At 44.9% G+C, this 16,807-nt stretch overlaps 1 protein-coding gene across 2 annotated transcripts in view; it reads left to right on the top strand.

Annotated features, from left to right (window-relative positions):
* zdhhc8b (zinc finger DHHC-type palmitoyltransferase 8b) overlaps nt 1–16,295 on the top strand; it is an 87,515-nt gene extending 71,220 nt beyond the window's left edge. Inside the window, exons 2-11 of one of the 2 annotated variants that reach the window (XM_060907568.1) lie at nt 3,192–3,313; nt 3,512–3,669; nt 3,757–3,929; nt 4,165–4,267; nt 4,343–4,434; nt 5,812–5,944; nt 6,040–6,157; nt 12,270–12,379; nt 12,516–13,471; nt 13,746–16,295. In XM_060907568.1, coding sequence (XP_060763551.1) covers nt 3,192–3,313; nt 3,512–3,669; nt 3,757–3,929; nt 4,165–4,267; nt 4,343–4,434; nt 5,812–5,944; nt 6,040–6,157; nt 12,270–12,379; nt 12,516–13,471; nt 13,746–13,890 — 2,110 coding nt within the window. In that variant the 3' untranslated portion in view covers nt 13,891–16,295. Of the gene's footprint in view, nt 1–3,191; nt 3,314–3,511; nt 3,670–3,756; nt 3,930–4,164; nt 4,435–5,811; nt 5,945–6,039; nt 6,158–12,269; nt 12,380–12,515; nt 13,472–13,745 lie in introns of both variants that reach the window. The other variant, XM_060907567.1, reaches the window with a different exon arrangement.
* The last annotated feature ends 512 nt before the right edge of the window (nt 16,296–16,807 follow it).

The following is a 16,807-nucleotide window of genomic DNA, read 5'->3' as shown; positions in this document are numbered from 1 at the left end:
GTCCAGGGCCCACTACTGTGGCCATTCGGACCCTGTATGACCGCAGCAGGAGTTTGGTTTGCATTGCCAGCAGTAAGTCAGACTTGTTCCCGGTGTATGTAGGACTCCGCCAGGACTGCCCTTTGTCGCCGGTTCTGTTCATAACTTTTATGGACAGAATTTCTAGGCACAGCCAAGAGGCGGAGGGTATCCGGTTTGGTGGCAGCAGGATCACATCTCTGTTTTTTTGCAGATGATGTGGTCCTGTTGGCTTCATCAATCTGACTTACAGCATGCGCTGGGATGGTTTGCAGCTGAGTATGAAGCAGCTGGGATGAGGATCTGCACCTCCAAGTCTGTGGCCATGGCGCTCAGATGGAAACAGGTGGAGTGCCTACTCCGGGTCAGGGGGGAGTTGCTACCTAAAGTGGAGGGGTTTAAGTATCTCGGGGTTTTGTTCATGAGTGAGGATAAGGGGGAGGGGGAGGGGGAGTTGGACCAATGGATCGGGGCAGCGTCAGTAGTGATGCGGACGTTAAACCGGTCTGTTGTGGTAAAGGGAGAGCTGAGCCAAAAGGCAAAGCTCTCAATTTACTTGTCCATCTATGTTCCCACTCTCACCTATGGTCACAAGCTGTGGGTAATCTGTGGTTGGTTGAAGAGAGCAACTGGACTTGCTTGAAGATTCTTGAAAACGTTTCGCCTCTCATCCTAAAGGCATCCTCAGTTCTGTCTGACTAATAGGGAGAATCCAGTATTTATCCTCTCATGGATCATCATAGAATCTGAATCAGAATGCTGATGGCTGCATTGTAGGCGGCTGATAAAAGATGTCATAGACGCCCACCTCTGTTCAATGATGGTCGTTCCAGGTTGACAAAAATGAACGATCCTCTCTGGGTAAGATGTCTGCCAGTTTTCTGGAAGTCCTGTCATACTCCCGCACCAGTCGAAGGGATCTCATCCCAAAGTGCGTAGAAACATATCTGTGACGAATCTCAGTCATCCAGGTACATAGTAATCTGTGGTTGGTTGAAGAGAGCAACTGGACTTGCTTGAAGATTCTTGAAAATGTTTCGCCTCTCATCCTAAAGGCTTCCTCAGTTCTGTCTGACTAATAGGGAGTATCCAGTATTTATCCTCTCATGGATCATCATAGAATCCGAATCAGAATGCTGATGGCTGCATTGTAGGTGGCTGATTCGGATTCTATGATGATCCATGAGAGGATAAATACTGGATACTCCCTATTAGTCAGACAGAACTGAGGAAGCCTTTAGGATGAGAGGCGAAACATTTTCAAGAATCTTCAAGCAAGTCCAGTTGCTCTCTTCAACCAACCACAGATTACTATGTACCTGGATGACTGAGATTCTTCACAGATAAGCTGTGGGTAGTGACTGAAAGAATGAGATCGCGGATACAAGTGGTAGAAATGAGTTTTCCCCGCAGGGTGGAGAGACAGGGTGAGAAGCTCGGTCATTCAGGAGAGACTCTGAGTAGAACTGCTGCTCCTACACATTGAAAGGAGTCAGTTGAGGTGGTTCGGGCACTTTGTTAGGATGCCTCCCGGACGCCTCCCAAGGGAGGTTTTCTGGGCATGCCCCACCGGGAGAAGACCCCGGGGCAGACTCAGGACATGCTGGAGAGATTGTATCTCTTGGCTGGCCTGGGAACGCCTCGGTATTCCCCCGGAAGAGCTGGTGGAGGTGGCCAGGGAGAGGGAAGTCTGGGCTGCTCTGCTTAGGCTGCTACCCTTGTGACCCAGATCCGGATAAGCAGTAGATGATGGATGGATAAGATATAATATAACACAACACTTGTGATTTGGCAGTTCGGTTCAGAAGTCACTGTGTGCTTTGTGTGGAGTTATTAGAGTTGTAATAGATGTGAGGAAGGGGATTTGTGTGGTTATAACTGTAATTGGTGTGATGCAAGGTGTGTGTGGTGGTGTATCAGTTGTAATAAACATCAGGAAGGGTGTGTGTGTGTGTGTGTGTGAGAGAGAGAACTTTTGTAATAGATTTGAGGAAGGGTGTATTCTGAAAGCATTTTATCAGGGTGCCAATAATTATGGAGGACAGATGTGAAGGGTGCATTAAATAAAATTCACATGGAGGTGTGTGTGTTTTCCTCAGTATCGCCAACATCCTGCTGTATATTTTATTGGGGAAGTGGAGACACCTTGTTTCTGGCAGCTGTATACACACACACACAGAAAGGGAAAGAAAAATGGAAAGAAATTAGTGCAAATGCTACACCCTCAGGATACACATTGTTTAATAATATAATAATTAAAACACACATTAAGCAGCTGTGTGCTGTTGTAAACATTTAACATTTATATCTAGAAGATTAAAATATTAATACATTGGTAAGTTTATCAAGATTCTTCTTATTGTGGTGCCTGTAAAATATCAGTACCTGAGCTCATGGGATTTTTTTTTCTTTCTCCTCCTTAACCAAGAGCTAAGTTTCTGTTCTCCAAATGTGAGGCGATTAAAATGGAAATACACCCACTTTAAGTGTAAATCTGTTTGGGGTGCATTTTCCTGCACAGCTTTTGCTGGTGGTCGGGGCTTCAGAAAGAGGGTTTGATGAAGGATGGAGCTTTGTAGAAAAGTTTTGGAGTATGCAGACTGACAAAACCGTATTTGGTTTCAGTTCTTGTTCAGAAAAGACAGAGGTGTTGATGGAGGGTGGGTCTTCAGAGAGGTTTTGATTGAGGGCGGGGCTTGAGAAGATAGTTTGGATTAAGGGCAGGGCTTCTGAAGCTTGTTTTGATGTAAAGCGGCTAAACCTGGTGGCGGTTAGCAAGAACTGTAAATGTTTTAATAGTTTTCATGGAACGCAGCAAAGTGCATACACGCTTGTATTCTTTTTTTTTTTTTTTTAAATTATTATTACACACTACAGCCTCTGAGTGAACTTCAGGCCTGTTGGTGCTCTGATGTGTGCTGAAATAAATCAGAGGAAACATTATACGTGTTCGCGTTTAGCAGCCGTGTATAAATATCTCCATTACTCCTGATCTGATGGACTGGTATTATTACACATAAAGCCAGGCAGGACAGTCCCCGTGTTTATAACTGTCTAAAACTCTCTATAATGGTCTTTACCTCCACTGACTGCTGAAATCTAAAGCATTCTGCACTACAGGCTGTGCTTAGACACGTCTCCCAAATCCCCTTTATCTCTCTGTCTCTCTGTAGGTGTCCGTGGTTGGCGAATGTTGTTTCTCCCCTGGTTCCTGTCTACAATGGCGTGGTGTTCTTCTTTGTCCTGGCTAATTTTAGCATGGCCACCTTTATGGACCCAGGCGTGTTCCCTCGAGGTACAGAGACTCTGTGTTTATGATCTATCAGACAGAATGTCAGACTTCCAGGCAGACGCTTAAACAGATTCGCAGACACACTGTACACGCAGGCATGCAGAATAAAAAACACGGATATTAAAAGTAAACTAAAGACTGAAATATGACTGATTTCCCTGCCCTGCCTGCCCCAACCTGTCTGCCCCGCCCCGTCTATAGCGAGTGAGGATGAGGATAAGGATGACGATTTTCGAGCTCCTCTCTATAAGAACGTGGAGGTGAAGGGGATTCAGGTGCGGATGAAATGGTGCTCCACCTGCCGCTTCTACAGACCACCACGCTGCTCCCACTGCAGTGTGTGTGACAACTGTGTGGAGGTAACACACACACACACACACAAAATCACTTATTCCACTTCTACTTGACTTTATTGTGTGTGTGTGTGTGTGTGTGTGTGAGAGCAGGACTTTGACCATCACTGTCCCTGGGTGAATAACTGCATCGGTCGGCGGAATTACAGATATTTTTTCCTCTTCCTGCTCTCGCTGAGCTCACACATGGTGGGCGTGTTCTCATTCGGCCTGCTGTTTGTCCTCAATCACCTGGAGAGACTCCAAGAGCTGCACACCACCATCACGTATCCTTACACACACACACACACACACACACACACACACACACACACAGAGTCATCCCTCAAACACAGCTGTGAATCTGCACACATCTTGCACACACACACACACACACACACACACACACACACACACACACACACACACACACACACACTTCTGACTGGGAGCCCTTATTCCTCATACCCTGACTCCTCATTCCACTGTGTGTGTGTGTTCCTTAACTCCTTGTCTCTGCAGTATGATAGTGATGTGTGTCTCTGGTCTGTTCTTCATCCCTGTGATGGGACTCACCGGGTTTCACTTAGTGCTGGTAGCCAGAGGACGCACGACTAATGAACAGGTAACACACGCGTGTGTGCGCGTGCACACACACACACACACACACACACACACACTGTCTCTGTTTCTCCCTCAGGTAACAGGGAAGTTTCGGGGAGGTGTGAACCCTTTTACTCGTGGTTGCTGTGGCAATGTGAAACATGTCCTGTGCAGTCCTCTAACTCCAAGGTAAGCGCGCACACACACACACACACACACAGACACACACACAGACAGACACACACACACAGACACACACAGACACACACACACACAGACACACACACACACACACACACACACAGACAGACACACACACACACACACACACACACACACACACACACACAGACACACACACACAGACACACACACACACACTTAAGCTGTTTTGAGTGTGTCTGTTTTTTGGATGATGAAGTGTTTGTATGTCTGGTTTAAGGTCTTACACTGAAGTCAGTTCTGTAACATGGAGCTTGAGGTCTAATGAGAACCCTTGTATAAAACACAGGCGTTTGAGACACAGCTGAAATCTGAAACCTGCTTCCTTTGAACTGCTTAAGGAAACGTCTGTAAAGGAAAGTGTGTGTGTGTGTGTGTGTGTGTGTGTGTGTGTGTGTGTGTGTGTGTGAGAGAGCTGAGTTGGGATGGAAAGCAGATGTGTGGAGCGGTTTTAATCAGCGTAGAACAATAGCGAGTGAGTGAGTGAAAGTGATTACAGCATGTAAACACTCCATTTTACTGTGTTTCCACGGAAACGCATCATTCTTTCAGGAAACATCCAGAACTTTCTCCAGAGAAAATAACAATCACAGGCTAAAAACTCTTAGCGTTAAAACACAACATGGGGCTTTTAAAGAGGGGAAACATTTCAGAAGCTTGTGTTTATCTTTCATTAAACTTTAGAGGAACTGTTACTATGGTAACCACTTTAACCACAATTGGACACAGCTCTTCTTTACCTTCTCAATCAAGGACTTTTTTTTTCTCCTCAATTTGTACCCAATTGTATTCTATTTTGTCCTTCCCCCTTTTCTGTTTATTCCTGTTCGTTATTCATAGATTATCCATTTTAGCTCATTTTCATTCCTCCTCAGTTTCTTCTCTCCCACTTTTTACAGGATTTTATTCTTTTTATTCTGATTTTCAGCTTCATTTCAACTCTTTCTATTTTTTATTTCTCATTCATTATTTATTAATTTCTACTTATTCAGTATTTTTCAGTTCCTCTCATTTTTATTCAAAGATTAAAAGAACACATTAAATAAACTGTTTGTTTAAATAGTTTTTTTATGGTGTGTTCAAGTGAAACCTTTAACAAGTTGATCATTAGCTCGTTCTAGTGTGAATTCTTTTATCTTGCCTTTGTGTATCTCAGCATTTACACTAGAGCTGAAGTCTGCCCTCCAGGAAGGGGTGGGGTTATAGAATGTGTTGACCAATTGGAGAGCAGGTCTCCTGTAGTGTTTACTGGTGCAGTCTAATTTTGTTAAATTGGATTGTGGAGGATCAGTCAGAGATGCAACCTGAATCACTGTGTGAAGATTAACTTTAGGGTGTGTGTAGGTATATGGTGGACCTCAAGAAGAAGCCGAACATCCAGATGACCCCCCCGTTCCTGCGCCCCGTCCTGTCCGAGTGTGACGTTGTTGTTAAAGTGAGTGATAATGGAGTTCACGCGAACAACCTGAGGGCGAAGGTGAGGGTGTGTCCCAATCCACACTCCATGTTCACTATGTAGGGCACATAAACACTCACAAACACACAGTAACTGATTTTGTGTTTGTTGTTCAGTCAAAAACCAGTCTGGATGGTTTGGGGGAGAAAAGTGCAGATATTCAGCCTCCTCTTCCTCCTAAAGCTGAGCGGCAGCAGCAGCAGCAGGTCCAGAATCAGTTGACGTCCAGTGAAGGCAAGACGGTGTTCTAAATTAAACATCTGTAACCATACTGAATACATTTTACAGCAATAATGTCCAATTAAGTGTGTTAGATTTTGGGAACTGTGCTCTTGATTGTTCTCACCTGTCATTACAACCAATGCCTTAATTATTTTCTGTGGTACTGGGGAATGAACTGGGTTCTGACTGGTTGCAGTGTCATTTTATTTTATTATATTTTATAGGATTTATTATATTTTACTAAATGTCCCCTTAGTCTCTGTTCCCTACAGAATTGGGCACCCTATTACAGGCACACTAAAGTATTAATTATGTAAATTAGTTAATTAAAGTAGTAAGAGTGGTTCTGAATGTTCTGTATTGTGGACATGATGCAGCTGCAGTCCACTCGATGTTCTCCACGTCACCTCAGCAGGGTGGATTTACACACAAGTGCCCTGGGCAGGGAGCAGGGTGTGGCTCCATGCCCATGTGTTACTTGTTCAATTTTCTCTTCACTGCAGAGTCTTGACTCATTCTGCGTGTGTTTAATTGGTCTCTGACTGCCCTCTGCTGGCCAGCCACCGCATTGCACTCTTTCACAATTTTAAACTGAGATTAAGATAAAATAAGATAAGCTAGAACTTTGTTTTAGAAGCAACAAAACACAGTGTAGCAGCTTTCGGTACTGGCAGTGCAAAATGCAAAATAGACGCACACGAACAAAAAACACAATAAATAGACATAAAAGCAATAAATAGGCATTTTTCTTGGGGGAGGGTGTTTGTCGCCCCTCACTGGTGGGGTTGGGGCGGGGCAGGGCAGGGGAGGTGGGGTTGGGGCAGGGCAGGGGAGGTGGGGTTGTGGCAGGGGAGGTGGGGTTGGGGCAGGGCAGGGGAGGTGGGGTTGTGTATCCGACAGCTTGAGGGTAGAAGCTGTTTTTAGTCTGTTTGATGCAGCTCCAGGGTTTTCATTACTAACTGAATGCCGATCGAAATCATCGGTTGTAATGACGTCTGAATCGGTTGTTTTTCAGCCAAATGCAATTTTCCCGTAATTGTTTGAACTTTCTCGTCGTACTTACTTGATAAGGAACACCATTACTTGTGCGCCATTTGGTTGCTGAGGCTGTGTACATGTGACTAGATAAAAGGTGGGAACCGATTGGCTAATCCTTGTATCGTCCAATCATTAGCGCATATTAAATTATAGCATATCACGTGGTTCCCACATGGTAAGATGGCGCCCCTATCCTGTATGGTATAGCGTGATGGCGACCGTGAAAAAATGAAAGTGAGTGCTGTTTGATTTTGGCTTTGCAGAAAAACTGGTAAGTCTCGCGGAAAATGCCCAGCAATGTTCTCCACGGGCGCTTTTAAAGTGGCACACCTCCACGTTATAATTCTGGCCCGCCACCCTTCCCTTGGTCAAAAATATTTTTAAAAAAAGTAACATCAGTATACACCAAATAAATCATAAAGTATTCGCTTTATTATAATTTTGTAACTATTTAACATGCAGAAAACTATTTAACATGCAGAAGACCATTAAACGAATGAATACGGGGCGACCTGAAGTGGCCAAAATAACTAACCAGCAGCTAAATAACTTTGCGGGTGTTTGTGCAACGGTTACGCTTATCTATTGCCGCTTTTCCACTACCAGCGCGGCTGAGTCGGGCTGAGCCGTGCCGTGCTGAGTCGAGCTGAGCGGGGCTGTTGGAGTTGCATTTCGACTACAACCGCGCTGAACCGTGCTGGCTGGAAGTGGGTGGACACATTGGGTGGAGTTAGCGAAAGTGGGTGGACATCACGTGATGTCGTTAGGCGGCGCAAACAGTGACATCAGTGACCTTTTAAGCGGTAATCTCACGATCCGGAGAGTAAACAATAAACATGGAGGACATGGAGTCGTTAGTGTTGCTGGTCTTGGTGCTGTGGCTTGTCGTCACCGACAACGCCAACAGATACTGGCGAGAGCGTATAGATGAGGCGAGGCGCATAAGGCTTCAGAAAGAGAATTCTTCTTCTTCTTCCGGGTTTACGGTGTTTACAGATCCCAGCGTGCTCGCGGGGCGTGTGTGGGCGTGTGAGGACACTCCTCCTCACCAATCAGTGCACAGGGGAGTGTCTCCTCACGCCCCTAGCCCCACTCGGCTCGGTTTGGCTCGCTTCAGCCCCACTCCAAAACCGTGCGAGTTTTGGGGGCTGAGCAGGGCTGAAGCGAGCTGAGTCGTGCTGTTCTGAGGTAGTCGAAACGCGAGCCGTGTCGGGCTGAAGCGAGCTGAAACAGGGTAGTGGAAAAGGGCCATATCATCTTTTCTAACCATACACAGTTACAGTAATCATATAACAGTACACACACACGTTAGTTAAGTTCAGGTCTTTTATTTTACGTATCTGTGATTGTGTAGGCGAGAGCTGCATTTTCCCGTTGTTTACTGCAGGACTTCCAGGTTTCTGGGTCAAAGGACCCGAACTACAGAGGCTGGGGTGGCTTTGTAGTGCCAGTCTCGGGCACGCGCACCAACTCATGCATGGATTGGAGTGGTCTCACCCAATTAACATTTATGTGTTTTGTAAAAAAAAGGTATGCATTTATTGTAATTGCGTATTTTGTTATGTATGGAAGTTCATTTATTTTTCACACACAGAAAAAAAATTAATTCAGGGATGAGCAACAGGCGCATCAGTCTCAACTGAAATGTCAAATGAGTCTCACATTGACAATAAAGATGATATGTACAGTAAGAATGTGTTAATTTTTTGTAAAATGATTTTAACAATGATTTAGCATTTCCATTTATTGGCCAGTTTCACTGTCAAAAAACCCAAAGTCTGTTAGCTTCAGGGGGACTTCGTCCCCCTGGCCCCTCACTGGGGCCCCACCCCCTCTGCCACCTTTTTATTTTTGAAAAGTGGAGAACCCTGCCCAGTTTACATTTTAAAAGTTATTGCTATTTTGCATGTTTGTTGTTATACATTCAGTTTCTTTGTTCTGCAAGTGTTCGTGTTATGTTCTGATTTCCCAAACCTTGATTGGGCTTTGTGGCATACGAACTGTAATCGCCATGAGACCCAGGAATGACTGTTGAATTTCTATTTCAGATGGACCATGGAGAGCTAACAATTGGCTGTTAGAAATTGCGAAATTCGTTTTCAGTCGGGGGGCTTCGCTCCCCTCATCCCCCCACCAGGGCGTTGCCCTGGACCCACATGGGGGCCTAAGCGGCCCCCATGACCCCTGGCCTAATCTGTTACTTTTCACATTTCATCTGTTGTTTTCCATACTAATGAAAACTGTGCAGCTCTGATGAGTCTGTATCTCCTTCCAGAGGGCAGTAGAGAGAACAGATGATGTCCAGGGTGGGTGTGGTCTTTTAAAATACAGCTGGCCTTCTTTTGTAGTCGGTCAGTGTAAATGTCTTTGAGGGGAGGTAGTGGTGTATCAGTTATGCACTGTGCGGCCCTCACCACCCGCTGCAGGTCCTTCCTGTCCTCCACAGTGCAGCTGGAAAACCACACCGTACAACAGTACGTCAGGAGACTCTCTATTACAGATCAATAAAAGTTGATCAGCAGGTGGTGAGGGAGACGAGCTTGCTTTAACTTCCTAAGGAAGTAAAGCCTCTGTTGGGCTTCCCCCACCTGGTGGGAGATGTTAGTGGTCCAGGTGGATCAGCCAAGATGTGGACGCCGAGGAACTTGAAGGTCTCCACCCTCTCCACTTCCTCACCGTGTATACAGAGGGCAGAGTGTTCGGTGCGCCTCGATCTCCTGAAGTCCACAATCATTTCCTTAGTTTTTGAAATGTTTAAGTCCAGATTATTGTCTGAACAACATTTTGTCAAGTGCTGAACCTCCTCCCTGTAGGCTGTCTCGTTGTTAGTCATCATTCCCACTGTCATGGTATCGTCAGCAAATTTGCCAATGGTGTTGCTGGTGTGGATGGGGAACAGTCATGGGTGAGGAGGGAGTAGAGGACGGAGCTGAGGACACACCCCTGTGGTGTGCCTGTGTTCAAGATGAGAGTGGACGATGTGTAAAGTCCAGTCTTGACATTCTGTGGTCTGTTACTTAGGAAATCTAATATCCAAGTGCACAGTGAACTGCCTAAGCTCAGGTCACTCAGCTTTTGAACTAGCCTGTGGGGAATAACTGTATTAAAGGCAGAGCTAAAATCCACAAACAGCATTTTCACATAGGTGTTTTTCTGATCCAAGTGTGTGAGAGCTGTGATTTATTGCATCCTCTGTCGACCTGTTCGCTCTGTAAGCGTACTGATGTTGGTCAAGGTCAGCAGGGACAGCTGTTTTAATGTGAGAGAGGATGAGTCTCGAAACATTTAGTGATGATGGGGGTTAGGGCAACTGGGCGATAGTCATTGAGGCAGTTTGCTGTACTTTGGTATTGGGATGATGGTAGCTGATTTCAAGCAAGTGGGGAATGTGGACTGTTGTAGTGATAGGTTGAAGATGGTTGTAAATACCTCTGCTAGTTGGTCTGCACAGTCTCTGAGGATCCTGCCAGTGGCTCCATCCAGACCGGCTGCTTTCCTCGCGTTGACTCTCTGCAGGCTGGATCTGACCTGGTGTTGATGCAGCTGTATGGGGTCATCCTTCCCTGTTAGTGCTAGGTGGATGTTGGTCTCCGTTTCGTTGACCGAAGCGAGAAAAGAAGCGGTTCAGTGTGTCTGGCAGCGTGCGGTCTGTGGGATTTGAGCATGTTGCCATCCTTGTAGCCAATCAGAGTTTTTAATCCCATGCTACATAGCCTTTGGAGTTATTGCTGTTAAAGTGTTCCTGTATGCGCTGCTTGTATCTGCGCTTGGCCTCTCTGATTCCCCTCTTCAGGTTTCTCCATGCTGTTTGGTAGGCCTGCAGATCCCCAGATTTTAACACAGTCACGTGTTTTGAGCAGGGCCCGCACCTTACTGTTGAGCCACGGTTTATGATTGGGGAACACCCTAACAGTTTTTGTCTCGGTCTCATTCTCAGCACAGAAGTTAATGTATGAGAGGACAGCTGTTGTGTGTCTCTCCAGGTCTGCCTGCTCAGCAAAAACTCCCCAGTCTGTCTTCCAAACAGTCCTGCAGGGCTGAGGTGGCTTCCTTAGTCCATACTTTGACTGTTTTTGTGGATGGTTTCTGTCTGCAGCTGAGTGGTTTGTATGATGGAATCGGAGACGGAGAGAGATGATCTGAGAGTCCCAGGCGTGGCAGAGGGCTGGCTTTGAAAGCATCTGATATGTTGCAGTAAATTTGATCTAAAATATTCTTTTCTATTGTTAGGAAGTTTACATACTTGTGGAATTTGGGCAGAACTGACCTCAAGTTGGCATGATTAAAGTCTCCTGCCAGTATAACAATACTGTCTGGTTGTGCTGATAGATGCTGGCTAATGGAGTAGTATAACTTCTCCATAGCTAGCCTAGCATTAGCTTGTGGCGGCACATACATAGCTGTTATGACGGCCGATGTCAACTCCCTCGGCAAGTAGAAAGGTCTACACAGCAGCATTAGATACTCCATGTCTGGCGAGCAGTACATGTCTTTAACTGTAGCGTTTGTGCCCCGGCTGTTGTTTAAATAAATAAAAAGTCGTCCTCCTCTACTTTTACTGGCGTGAATAGTCCTGTCTGCTCTGAAGATAGCGTGGCCTGCTAACTCAATAGCAGCATCCAGGATGTTTTGGTCAAGCCAAGTCTCCGTAATTATCATCACACAGTGGTTCAGACTGTGTGACATGATCTGCAGTTGTAGCTCGTCCACTTTGTTGGTTAGCAACTGGGAATTAGCGAGAAAAAGACCTGGGACCGCCGGTTTATGAGGGTTAGCTTTAAGCTTCGCCTGTGTCTTCTCCACCTCAGCAGGGGGGTGTTGAGCCTCTTGCTCTCGGGAGAGTGCCGAATCTCTGGAGGGATGAAATCCCAATGGTCAGCCTCGAACTTGCAGTGAATATTACTCAAAACTGAAAACAGCTCAGCTGTGCTGTACTGGACACAGTTACAAAACCTCACAAGAAAAACACAAGAAAAAACAAAATAAAAACAAAGTAGCTGCCAAAACGTGAGGAGCGCTGGGCCGCTGTGTCTGGACGCACCGCCATCTTGTACTTTCGATTTACTTTTATTTTCCTTTTTTCCAGAAAGTTCTCTGTCCAGTAAGCCCACCAGTCCGTCCACTCCGGCCATGTACAAGTTCAGACCATCGTTCGGGACGATGCCCAAAGTGCACTACCACGCCACAGGAGAGAAGGTCATTAATCAGTTCGTTCATTCATTCATTAAATGAAGCGTTTAAATGAAATGTAATTAAACACAAGGCGTGCCCAACTTCAAACAGCATTTTAATAAATTTATATCCATTACATTTACGATGTCATCATTTTCAGATCTTGATGTCCAAGAATGCCAAATCATCAGCCATCTTGGAAGAGCGAGCTCACGACTATCGCTCTGAGCCGAACCTCGATTTCCCGGATTACGGTGGCACTGAAGCTCCTCCCCTCCATCGCCACTTCACTTCGTCTCCGTTCCAGCTCGACTCGTACAGCCTGAAACACGCTGGTCGCAGGGAGGAGCCTGTGAAGCTTGGAGGCGTCAAACCCGAGTCTGTCACATCTACCCCTCACAGGGGCGTGTTCTCCCCCGGGATGATGTCCAGCCGCAACGCCAGCCTGTCCTATGACAGCTTATTGACACCGAACATAGCTGTGGCGCCCTCCATGCCCTTCCGCTCGCCCTACCTGCCTGCTAAGACCTGCCACATGCGACGTCCTGAACCGCAGCACCAGCACTTCCCCGCTTCCCCTTACAGCCCCACCCGGGTGGGGTACCTGTACAGCCGGGAGCGAGAGAGAGAGCAAGACGACGGCGAGAGAGCGCGAGACAGGGATCCGTCTCCTGTCCGCTATGACAACCTCTCCAAAACAATCATGGCGTCCATCCAGGAGAGGAAAGAGTTGGAGGAAAGGCAGAGGCTCATTCACCATCACGGCCACACCCATGCACACAACCACGCCCATATTTACACCAATGATTCGGGCGTATTTGATGGACATTTTCGCGTCTCCAGAGGGTCTAGGGACGAGCTCACCAGGGTCGGGGTGATGTCCTTTGGCCCTCGCGGACTCCACTCTTCAGCCTTATCGCTAGTCCAAGCTCACGGAGCATCCACTTCCTCTCTGCACAACGAGGTGGGAAACGCAGGGGGCGTCCATTATTGTTCGCCATCCCGTCACTCCCCTCTCTCTCCTTCCTTCTCTCCTCGTTCTCCTTCCTTCTCTCATCACAAGCTGTCCTTCATCAGTGCCGTGGAGCGAGCCGAATCGCCTCGCCTGGGCCGCAGGTACGACGCGGGGGGGGAGATGAAACATCAAATTATTACTAGTAGTAGTATTATTAGTATGCAAAGAGTGTTTGTTTTCTTTTGTTTAGTTGGAAAAATTAATCTAGACTCTTGTTAGTTTTATAAATCAACGCCAATTAAAGTGACATTAAAGCATCCAAATTTAACGAACATAAAATATTGCAGTGTTTTTATTAGATTATCGGAATGTTCTGGATGTTTAATAATTTGTTTCTGTAACTGATGAGTTAAATCTTTTTATCGTTGTCTTTAGGGAGGAACTGAATCGAATGAAAGTTAACGGACGGCCTAAAGGGCAGATGCGAGACTGCCCCCTGGTGTCCTCTGGAACACAGCTCAGCCCCAGCATCAAAAAGGTGACAGGAGTGGGCGGGACTACATACGAGATATCAGTGTGACAGACACCTGGAAAAGCCAATCCATTCATGAGGAAGTACTGCCATGGTGACAGACACTACCACTAGTGACCGAGCCTGTCTTTCAGGACACAGTGTAGCCAATCAATCAGAGCCTTTCTCACAGGTGGGCGGGCCAATCGGAGCAGGTCTTTCACTGTTCCGGTCCAATCAGAGGAGGTCTGTCACAGCCTCCGGATGCTTTTGGTTGGTGATTGCAGCATTGTGGGGCTGAGACTGTGTGTGTGTGTGTGTGTGTGTGTGTGTGTGTGTGAAATCAGGAATTTTTATGTATCTCTTTATTCCAGAAGAAAATTGGTTTAAAAAATGACAAAGGAAAAAAAACCCTCTGAAAAGGGCTGCAGTGTCTGTTAACTTTAATATCCAAAAAAAGGTGCTTGTGTGTGAGTGAGTGAGTTGTAGGCCACCATCGTTATCTTTGTTACACCCTGCATTAGTGCTAGCATTAGCATGCAACCTGCTTTTATTCTGACTGAATTCTCAGAAACTCCACTTTCACTCTTTACTTTTAAATAAATGAAATTAAAGAAATGTACTTTCAGTTAAAAGTACATTAATAGCTGCATTGGTGCTAAAAACACTCATAAACATGTCCCACATCTCAGATCTCCCTGTTAGCGCTCTGGTTAGCTGACAGCAGCTGTATTGGTGCTCCGTCTCCGTTCCTCACCTTCACCGTGAGGGATTGTCATGAAGGGTGCCAATAATTCTGGAGTTCAGCGTTTTCCCCCCAAACGAGGCAGATGGAATTAAAATGAAGTTTCCTTGTGTCGTAGTGAGTGTGTGTGTGTGTGTGTGTGTAACTGACGGTAGCTTGTTGCATGCGTTGTGTAGCTCGCCGTGTTCGCGTGCGACAGTAGAGTCAGAATTCACTTCATTAAATCAGGCCAAAAAAGAAACAAAGCTCTTTAATGTGTTATAATGAGAGAAAATAAATTCTGTCCTGTAACGTAAACCAGTATAAATCAATGTGAGTATCGGGGGCACATACTTACGATCAGTCTGCCTCTGCAGGGGGGTTACAGTGGTGCACATTTTGTCCCCTATCTAGGGCTCTGATATGGAGATCTCTGGTTACAATTAACGTCAAACTCAGTTTTCTTATTGTTCAAACATGACAGAAATTGTAAATTCATAAAGTCAGAACTGATGATGCAGCAGGGCTTTATTAAAAATGCACTCTAAATAAAAGGTATTTAATTTAAAGCTGAATGTTTACACTGCAGAGTAAAAGTACCTTTAAACAGCTAAAGTAAAAAAACAAACGTACTTTACTATTAAGTTTTCCTTTTACTCTAACTGAGCTCCACCCCACTCTGACCCCGCCCTGACCTCACCTTTCACCATGACCCTGCCCAACCCATTTTACCCTGATCCCACCCAACATTTCATCCTAACTCCCCCTCGACCCCACCTTTCACCTTAACCCCACCCTGACCCAACTATGACTTTTCATCTTGACTCCGCCTCCTGGCCTTACACTCCCCTCCCCCGTTCAGTAATGTTATATCACACTACATCTCTAACAACATAAACATTTGAGCTTTAAATCTCACTCTTTAAAAGCAGAACTCTTTAGTTTCATGTACAGTGCTCTTTTTTTTAGTGATCATTTTAGTTTCACGCTTTAACAGCAGCTTATTTTCCCCCAGTTTCAGTAAATGTTCTTCTGCATTGATTTCTCATCAGACTTGGCACAGCACCACGCAAACACGATCACATTTCCTGATTAAATGAAATCCCTCGGTGTTACGTCTTGTACAGTGTAATAATTTTTTATTTAAAGTTCTATATTTTGTCTAAAATCCAGAGATGTGACATCATACCTGCTGTTATCCAAAAGATAGAATCTTTATTCTCTTTTTTACTCTTTTTTTCTTTCCCCCCTCAGCCAGTAAAGTGCATCCACGGCATACTTGATTTTATTGAAACAGGTGTGTCAGTGTTTATTAAGATATTTCACTCTGGATGAGCTTTATTTAACCATCACACTTGATACTGTATAAAAGGTATTTTAAAAAATGACTACTTTCATACATTACTTTTGTACCATATACATATATAAGTGAACATGAGTGAGTAAATGTGAGTGTTTAACTGATAAAATACAAACCTGATGTTTTATCGTTTATCGTGAAATGTCGTGTGGAATTGTTTTGCCCTTGACAGGCTGTCTGGCACAGCAAAGCATTCTGGGAGGAAAAAACAGAATAAAATAATGGTGTGTGTGTGTATAATTATAGATAAAGAAGAATATGGGAATCTTTTTCTGTTTAAATAAAGATGTCTGAATAAATAAAAATATAGTTTGATATTGAGGTACAGCTATTTTTTTTGTTCATCTAAAAAAAAAAAGTCTAAATCAGTAAATAAATTTACTCTGAAAATGTGTGTTGGTTCTTCATTTCCTTCTGAATAACAGCTGGTGAAGAATAAAATTTAATTATTTTTATTTAAAGATAAGTTAAACATCATGTAAGTCAAACAGCTACACCAGTGGTTTTCAAAGTGGGGGCCACGGCCCCCTGGGGGGCCGCCAGGGGGCACTAGGGGGGCCTCAGAAAGTTGGAGGGACGATAAAAAAAATTGTGGAAAAAAATATACTTTTTAAAAATAATTATTAAATATATTGTAATTAGTTTTTTAATCATTATTATAAAATATAATTTAATAATAATACATCATATCGAAACGTTTGCCATGCTCATCTCTCTGATTGCCTGTGATGTTGCGGTTTGCGCCATTTATCAAGCTGCTTTGCTCCTCAAGCTAGCGTATTGCTAGCACAAAATGGACAGGTTTTTGAAGAAGAGACTGAAGGAACAAACCAACAGCCCTGCTGTGGACGACACTGCTGCGAAAAAAAACTAAGAAGTCCTGGCCAACTAAAATCTGAAAA

The sequence above is a fragment of the Neoarius graeffei genome, chromosome 24 (genome assembly GCF_027579695.1).
Source record: "Neoarius graeffei isolate fNeoGra1 chromosome 24, fNeoGra1.pri, whole genome shotgun sequence".
Taxonomy (NCBI): domain Eukaryota; kingdom Metazoa; phylum Chordata; class Actinopteri; order Siluriformes; family Ariidae; genus Neoarius; species Neoarius graeffei.
Note: the sequence above shows the minus strand (reverse complement) of the source record. Positions and strands in the feature narration are given on the sequence as shown.